Source organism: Cetorhinus maximus, chromosome 13 (assembly GCF_964194155.1).
Source record: "Cetorhinus maximus chromosome 13, sCetMax3.hap1.1, whole genome shotgun sequence".
Taxonomy (NCBI): Eukaryota; Metazoa; Chordata; class Chondrichthyes; order Lamniformes; family Cetorhinidae; genus Cetorhinus; species Cetorhinus maximus.
The window spans coordinates 92,865,024-92,874,257 of record NC_135891.1 but is presented as its reverse complement, the minus strand read 5'-3'; the positions used below and the strand labels follow the sequence as shown (position 1 = coordinate 92,874,257).

Genomic DNA, 9,234 nt, shown 5'->3' with positions numbered 1-9,234 from the left:
GTCACCTCCATTGTGTGCCATATCGGTTTGTGTGGGCTTGCCCAGTGTGGGGGCACCGATAATATTATGAGTGCATGGATAATACCATGGTGCCACTGGCAATGAACTGCTGGTGGATTTTCACAATACCTGCCACATGGAGTACACTCATTTTAACCTAATCATTCAGATTAAAGATTGGGGTGGAAGAAATAATGTAGAAATGGGGGTTTAAAATAGCCAGGGTGTGGCTTCTGAAGCTGGAGTTCTCTGGAATGCCAGTGAGGGGTACGAATTGAGCTTGGATTGGAATTGGATGGTTAGAGAACAAATTCTTGGTTTGCTGGGTTATCTTTCTTGCTTGGAGCAGGAACTTTATTAAAAATTCTCTGATCATCTGTTAAATGGGAACCATTCCACTGGGAATGTAACATCTAGCAACACAAGACACTGACACAGTCATCAGTGGATTTGTACTCCAACTGATGATGTGATTCTGACAGAGGGTGGCTTTTTACATCCATTTCCAGCTCTGCTCTTTTCTGTTGATCACTCGTGCTATATATATATACATATATATACATATATATTATCTATATCCCTGAGGTCGCATTTTTAAAGTCCCGGATTGCTGGGAGAGTTTGAAATTGACCTGAAATTGATAAATTGGATCTTCCAGCTTAAAAATGTTTAGCTGTTCCTCGTTAATTTCGGACCCCATGGAAGTTGAGAAGCGTTTGGTTCAGGAATGTGCTGGGCTTCTCTAACAGCCCCTCACCACTGTCGAAGAAGGACCGCCTCCTTGCCCAGTTTGGATCCAGCTTCCCCCCCTACCCCCTCCCCTCCTCGGGCCAGGGTTTTATTCCCTCCCCAGCCCAGATTCCCCCATCAAACAAAGAGCTCTGGGCTGATCAGGATCTCTGGACCCTGAAGGAATTCTCTATGTCCTGATTAAAAGCAGATGTTCTCCCGCTGCTGAGCAGAGCGCTCCCATTGATGATAAACTTTTGGCTCTTTGTTTAAAACCCTTGTGTACACAGTGCTTACCCCTCCAATCCTCGGAATCGCCTGCTGCCTGTGTCAGCACTTGATGTGAGAGGAGTGGGAGTTTTGAGACAACTCTTAATTTCTCTCTCTCTCTCTCTTCAGCCCAATTGGAGTGGATCGGGGGGGCTGATTGCTGCAGTTTGAAGCGTTCTCTAGGAGGTTGCAACATGGGGGCATGGTGGATAGCCAAGTTTGTACTGGGATGTTCGACTCTGATCTATCTTTCCATTGAAGAAGCACTGACCCAACAAGAAAGCCAGTTTGGAGCAGCGAGATTCACAGGCGCCGGGGACAGAGAATTACAATCGCGGGTCAGGAGGCGAGGTCAAGACAACTTGAGAGGGTAAAATTCAATCCTTAATTGCAAATAATCCGAAAAGAACTGCAGTCAAATATCTAAGACAAAAATAGAGATGGGGGTCTACAGCCCATTTCATTCTAAATGGTCATAATCATAGTTAATTTATAGTCTATCATTCTTTTTTTTAATAAAACACAATTGCTCCTCAGCAACACGGTTGAGCATCTGAAGTTTGAACCCCCAGCCCCTCTTTTTTTTAAAAAAATGACCGGGTTTCAATAAATGAAAAGTTTTGCTAGCAGTCGGGAGTGTAACCCTGCACTGTTTGGTCACTCATCCGTTCTCTGTTCCACCCGAAACCCGACCCCCCGCACACCCCGCCAGTCGCGCTCATCTCCTCCAAACTTTGTGCTTTTGTGTTGGGAATGCGGTTAAAAGTGGAAGCCAGCTGTTGGCTCAGAACGAAGGGATGTTCGGTGCCGAGTGTTTCAATTTGAAAGGGGGGGGGGGGGGGTGGGGTTGAAGAATTCATGAATAAAGAGAGGGTTTGAATTAACTCAGGGTAGGTTTTGGGTTTGATTCTTGAGAGGAGCCCAGTTCTTTGTCTTGCTTGGAATGTGACATGGGAATAGGGCAGAGACCTTCAGGGGGCTTGAGAGAACTCTGGCCTGAGCTGGCAAAACGTCAAGACCTGGAGGGAGTTTCTAGGACCTACTTGTAAAAAAAAAACTGCATTTAAAAGAAAAACATGCATTTTGAGCTCGTATTCGTGTAAATTTCCTTCTGTGTCTTTAACAACCCTTCAGAACCCGGAGCCCCAATAGTAAGTCAGCCCATGATATCATCTCAGGAAATCGGTTCTAATCAGGGGGTAAATGGTTCATAAATGGCTGAATAAGTCGAATTCCATTCTTTTATTACACGGGATTCCAGAATTTTTATCATTGTTTTGGGATCGCATTCTATAGTTCCATCTCTTTTTCCATGAAAACCACAGCGCAGTGGCCTGCATTATAACCTACTAAAGCAGAGGTCTGGTTAATGGAAGTCCCATATGGTCAATGTAGATGAGTTGGGTTTTATTAAACTGTAAAACAATGAGAAATGCAGTGAAATGTGTGAGGTTAAATGGTGGGTGAGTCGGGCAAAGGCAGTGAAAGCACTATGTTGGCAATGCTAATTTTTTGCATACAGATTATTGTCAAAGATATAGTTGGAATAATTCGAGTCTGAAGCTATGTTTCTCCTGCTGGCCAGTAGCCAGGATCTTGTGTAATTCACAAACCTAGAAACAATTACCCAGAAAGTATGGGGACTTGAATTAAATTATGTGAAGGTTTCATAGAAATCTGCATTTTTTTTTTTAAGTGGGCCTCCTATATGGATACCACTGAAGGCAGGAGACATTATGCTTTTAGCCACTACTGGCAGATACCCAGAAGCTGCAAAGCTACAGACTGTGACAGGACAATGAGCATGGTGTGTTGCTTGGTTGCCAGCCTGCCATAGCTCCATGAGTTGATTTTCCATGAAGTTTTTGTAATTCGGATACAATTAACTTTTGAATGTCAGTTAAGTTGAAATATATACATTACTGAGAAACTCAATTCAGATTAAAGCTTCATGAATTATTCATTCTCATAGTTAGCAATTGAACCAAGTGTGATTCCTTTTGAATGTTACACGTGCAGAGTGTAGTTTACAAGCTGGTGCAGGCGCAAAGTTGTAAAAGCAGTGAGAGTTGCCTTGAAATGCATCAGCAAGAGGCAAAAATCATCACTCTTCTAGATACTTGAAACCTAATAAAACTTTTGAGTTTTTTTGCTCATAATCTGTAATACATTTCTAAGTCAAATGAATCCACTATTGCAAATGTAATGCCTGAAAGTTATGATTGTGTTATGTATATGTGGGATCCCCCAGTCAATTTTGGACATAGTGGAATCAGTGAATACTGACTAGGACACATGAAGATCCTCAATGATTTCTCTTGAAAGAAGCCTTGAGATATTTATTATCTTTAGTAAGTTTGGTGAGCTTGCTTAACTTTACACATCTACATTGCACCCCATGGGTTATATAATCCTTTAGATTTTTAGAGGCAAATATTTCTTAGTGCCATGTTTGAAACATTGGTTATTGCAAACATTACTGAATTCTTAAAAAAAAATGCAGTGAGTTTAAATCCACAATTGAACAGTAATAGTGAAGATACTGATAGGTTCAATCTAAAGGAAATGTTATCCATTTCTAACATTGGATTGACAATGCTTAGTGTTGTTTTACCTCTCCCTCTCTCTTGTCGATCATCCCAATAAATCTTTTCTCTGGTGTAATAATTAACAAATAGCAAAAAGTGAGTTGGATTGGTTCAGACAAACCCACTGTGAATATATTATTGCAATTACATCACAGGAAATAATCTGCTTTTAACAAGACCAAATATGAAAGTCCGTCTCTCCTGGTCTTATAACTTGTGTTAACTGGTGACTCAAAGACCAGCCTTTTTCTATTACACTGTAATTCTTTCACCCAACTTGGAATGTGCTAAGTTGTGTTTGAGCGACACAGCACTCTGCAATTCAGATTGCATTTATATTGCAACAGAGAGTCTCACAACAGCTATGTTGGACGTTATTTCTGCCCAGTTCTGATTCAAATTTTCTTGGTCAGGAGGGAGCTCCGTGTGTTTAAGGTTTACCCACTAGCATGAAAATCTGCTCTAGTGACCCCCTACACACACACAAATGCACTTTAAGCCTGGATAAACCACACGAGTCATAGCCCATGCAATGTCAAACCAAAAGCGTGAGAGACTGCCTTCTCCAGAGGGAGTTCCCAATGATTTTCTCTCCAGGGCTGGGTCAGGACCTAACTCCAAAGTTCTACTGCAATTTTTGCAATACAGAGTTTGGAATGACATTATTTTTGTAGATGTAGTTGTAACCAATGAAATATAGTTGTAAGGAAGGTGTAGTTTTGTGTTACAGAGATCACTATTTGCTGCAGACTTGTATACTGATTCATTGATAATGGGAGTTAGTGAAGATTGAGACCATTGCTATGATAACTTATAAATCTAGAGAATTTCACTGCGTTAAGCTCTTCTTTGGACAATTCTGTTAACGTTGATTGTCCCCCAGATGACCCAAAGCTCTTCTAGATGCCCCATACAGTCAGCCAGTCTCCGAATAGGTGATCTGCTAGCCTTATGGGTTGGGCAAAGAGCTGGAGGGAAAGTTTAATGTTTCCACTCCCACCATTCTTTCTTCCAGTCCTAGCAGGTCCAAGAGTATCATTAAGTGTGAGCTCAGCTCTTTGCTTCTGACCAAGAGAGCAGGCAATGTGTGGTAGAAAGCAACCTAAACAGTGCTTGTGTGGTAGGGACAAGAAAACAAAGTCACTCACATTGCTGCACCAGATCACTATCTAATGGGCCAACTGGAATGTATCTGTGTAAATACAGCTGGGGATGGTATGATTGAACATGGTGCTTCTTGCAGTCAAATATCCTCTCAACTCTTGCATGAAATATGGCCAGTTTATTGATATACTAGGGGCTGATGGTGTCACTGGAACTATAGCCTAAGAAAAAGAGGAAAGAAATTGAGAAAATGCTTTATAAAGAAAGCATGTATTCTCACAAGGGTGATGAATATGACCTGCTGTGAATTTTTGGGATCTTAAGGCCACCAAAGCACAAGACATAGATTGCCCAAGTTATACATTGTCTGTATAAATACCACCACACATTGTCTATATAAGTACCACCACACGTTGTCTGTATAAGTACCACAACAGAAGAAAACATGAGGCAAGAAAAGTGCAATTCAATTGACCCACTCCCTCTACAGCCGACGTCTAATCCACCCTATCATGGACTCAACCCACCCCTTCCACAGCCAATGCCAGTTTACCATATTGTACACTCCACCCCATCCATTCAATCTTCTGAAGGAAAAATTAGTATAACACAATAACTGCCAAATACCTGTCCATTTACACCTCTCCACTCAACCCTGATGGTTGGACTATTTATTGCATCATTGGATCACACTGGACAGAGTGACGTGGCCTTCATCCACTGACAGAAACAGAATACGGGTAGGAGATTAACTATTAGTCTGATTCCCATGTCAAATGTATCCACTGATTTGATCAAAGACTGATAGGTTTAGTCTTTTCCAGTCTATCTGGGCAGCTTAAACCAGAATAAATTCAATCCATGTTAATTTCCTGCTTCAATTAAAAGTTCTAACCGGTTTGGATTAGCAAAATAGGGAAGGAAAATGGGTTATTGGAGGCCAGTATTTACAGCCCATTACCTCTTTATCTATTTCAGCAGAATGCTCACATATCTTGGAGAGAAGTACTGATGTAAATGTGCTCTGTGTATAAACTGTCCAATTGGCAGTATCATCATTCCTGTCGTACTGTGTGGACAGAGGTGTAATTCCAGATTTAAAGGACCCATACAATAGATACTATTTGTATTTATCACTTGCAGCTGAGACTTTCATCCAATTTTGAGGCAAAATTAATGTCATTGTTGTCAGTGAACAGCTGTGCTTTTCAAATGAATCCTAATAGCAACTGAAACCCTGGGGAGACAGCAATTAGAATTGGTATTTCAAATTGTGGGTTTGCTTCAACAAGTAGTTGGTGAACAACAGGAAGTGTCTGTGTTCCTGAATCCTTCAAAACCAGGCATTTTTAACTCTTTGTTCCTGAATCCTTCAAAACCAGGCATTTTTAACTCTTTGGCTGGAGTTTTCCATACCCCTTGGCATCAGGCGTCATGATGGGCATAAGCGGACTTTATGGTGGGAAGGCCAAAGATCGGTTTCATGTTGTCGTGAAACCAGTTTGCGATTGTCTGCTCCACTGGTCAATGACAGGCTGCCTTGCCCACAGCCGCACATTGGGAAAGTCATTTTAATACATCTGCATTTAATTGTAAGCCCTGCTCACTGGAATCATCGCCCCATGTCAAATTTCCCACCTGCGTCAGGAAAACACGCCAGCCCAGAACATGTCTTGACAAGTGTGACCTGCAGAAGTCAGGACTTACCATTAGTGCCTTGCTCACATCACGGACATCTGAGGAACAGAAGATGCTGGAGCCCGACAGCTACTGGACCCTGAAGGAACACGTGCATCGCATGCTGGGTGGATTTATGTGGACGCGTGTCCGCTGTGAAACAGCTCACAGAAGGTGAAAGGTCACTGTTGATGTCCGGGGTCTGCTTCAGGACATCAGAGTCCTGGCCATGGTCTGCCGCAGATGATCATCGAGGGGGCGGAGAGGAAGGTCTGGGTTTGACTAGGTGAAGAAGGTGTAAAGGTGGGGATGGCGTGTCGGGGGTTGACGTTGGGAGGGGAGGAGGGGAGTGTAGGGTGGGGAGGGTGTAACGGTGGAGAATGTGGCAACTGAGGAGGTAAGTGTAAGGGGGGAGGAAGATGTAAGGGAAGGGGTTCAAAGGGGGGAAGGAGTTCAAGGGGAGGAGGGTGTTTGAAGGTGGTTAGGAGGCTGGAGTAAGGAGGGACTTAGAGGGGGGAAGGAGCCTGGGGGTTCAGCAGGGGGGTAAAGGAGTCTGGGGGAGGTTGGTGGGGGGGGGGGGGGGGGGGGCAGTGAGAGGGAGTCCAGAGAGGGGGAGGAGTAAGAGGGGGGAATATCCAGGTGAACATGCAAGGAAAGGGTGTGTGCAGTTGATGACTGCCTCCTGGGGAGTGAAATGATGGTGAGCATGAAAGAGGGCAGAGTGAGCCGGTAGGGTGGGAGGGTGAGGCTGCCACAGGTAGAAGGAATGACGAGGGTGGTTGGTGGGGACTCGGAGGTAGACAGAAACGCCGGGGGGTGGAAGGAGGGGTTGGGGAGGTCAATGTGAATGGGGGTAGGATTCTTAGGAAGGTAGAAAATGTGCACTTTCACCTGGGCATCTGGGAAAGAAAAGGGTTCTGGTTGGTAGGTGATGGTGCAGATGTAGAAGGTCATGCTGGGGGGCCTACAGTGATCAAGGCAAGGACACGGGTGACTGAGGAAGGGGAAAGGACAGGGGAAGCTGAAAACATACTTAATAACCATCATGCTTCTAGAATCGTAAGTGAAAGGGGCCTCGTGTTGGGCGGGCATAGGTGCTGCATGGGATTGCGATCAGTGGGTGGGCGGAGATGCAGGTCAGCTCAGATGGACAACTTAAAGAGAACCCCAGCAGGCAGCATTGAAAATGCTCGGGACATTGAGGTGAGTGTGATGGAGGAAGGTTCTGCGTGTGTGGGAGAGTGCTTGCACGAGGCTCCGAAAGGCCCTGCCGCACACACACTTCTCCCTCCGGAATCACTCGTGGTCCGGCTGCTTGCAGTTGAACTGTTAGTGGGGCGAGTAGGTGGGGGATGCAGGGGAAGGACTTGTGAAGCCTGTAAATGAAGCTAAAAGACATCATTACACATTATTCAGTGAAAATGAATATATTTTCAGATTATGAAGTGACAAACTGTGTTCACCCGTGCAACCACTTGGGATCATAAATTCTTAACTTTTCCAGGCCTACCACTTCTTCTAGGTGCTGCCCTGACATCCGCAGCAAGGTTGGAGACAGCCTGTGCAATGGTTGGCTCTGTTTCCCCTGATAACTTCAGTGCGGGTCCTCTGGAGAGCTGAGGCGTTGAGGGCCCCGGCTTGCTTCGGCTGTCCTCCTGTGGGCTAGCTGCTCCCTCTGCAGTGACAGAGGACAAGGTTGAGAGGGTCACAGGCAAAGGGGGCTCAGAGGGAGAGGACAGCCTCTAAGATTCCTCAGTGGATGACCCAGGGGTGTCCAGTCCTCCTCCTCCCTTCAGGTGCCCGAGGGCCCCGGCCTGACTCCTTGAGGGGAAGAAGCACCTGGCGGGACATTGAGGTGCCCCGTTTCCCCCTCATATTGCCACTGCAGGAACTTGCTCTTGACTCCTGTGATGGAGTGCAGGTCTGCATGTGTCTCCATTTTCTGCTGGACCAGGGTCTCCATGGCATCTACCATCCTCCTCATGGAGACCTCCATACGCGCAGAAGTGGGCACCACTTCATCAGAGAGCAGGCGGACGCACTTCTCTGACTCACGTGCCATTCTGTTGAGGGCTTCCAACAGCTTTGCGCCATGTTCTGCCGCCTTCTGCTGACTCTCCACGATGAGTTGGAAGGCCAAATCCAGAGGCTTGTCATCTGATTGAACCTCACAGATGCCTTTTCCCAAGCAGTCTTCCGAGTGCCAGGGAACTTGGCTGAATCTGCCTCCTCCTGCTGTGGACATGTGTCTGTGCAGTGACCACCAGATTGTGAACCTGAGTCTGCTCTAGATGTAGGTCCTACTGAGGTGTGTGTCTCTGCGCTGGTGGAGGGTGTGGGTAAACGCTGTGACGGGTCTTCCAGGCTGCTTTATTTCCAGTTCTTCAATGGAGCAGATGTCCTCTTGACTGGAGGGGCGGACCTGGATGGATCTAAGGGACTGGTTGGCTGAGGGTATTGGTCGCTTGGCAGAGCTCCCAGTGAACCAAAGTAGAGATAATTAGTATATGGCAGCAGAGTCAAAAGCAAGAGATAGAGCACTCACAGTTACGCTGAGAGAGGGATGATGTGGTGCAGGACCCTCACATGGGTGTTTGCTGCCAACCTCAACATCGCCACAAGCACAGTTCATGTTCTCACCAGTCAGCATGATGGCAAGCTCCTCAAAGTGATTGAGGGGCCTAATGTGGGTCATTCCACCCCTGGTCTGGGACCTCTCACTACTGTTGTCAACCAGCTTCTCCTGCATGAAAACAGATGGAGACAGTGTGAGCCGGACACATGGCACTGCGTGGAATGTTTGTGTGGTGAGCGACGCCATGGATGGGATGAGGACGCGAGCTCCGGAGGATATGAGCCTGATGGA

At 45.8% G+C, this 9,234-nt stretch overlaps 1 protein-coding gene across 1 annotated transcript in view; it reads left to right on the top strand.

The window, feature by feature from the left end:
* The first annotated feature begins 1,178 nt into the window (after positions 1-1,178).
* Positions 1,179-9,234, top strand: part of fbn3 (fibrillin 3) — a 225,098-nt gene continuing 217,042 nt past the window's right edge. Inside the window, exon 1 of the mRNA XM_078555790.1 lies at positions 1,179-1,369. Within this exon, the coding sequence (XP_078411916.1) occupies positions 1,194-1,369 (176 nt within the window). The 5' untranslated portion in view covers positions 1,179-1,193. The remainder of the gene's footprint in view (positions 1,370-9,234) is intronic.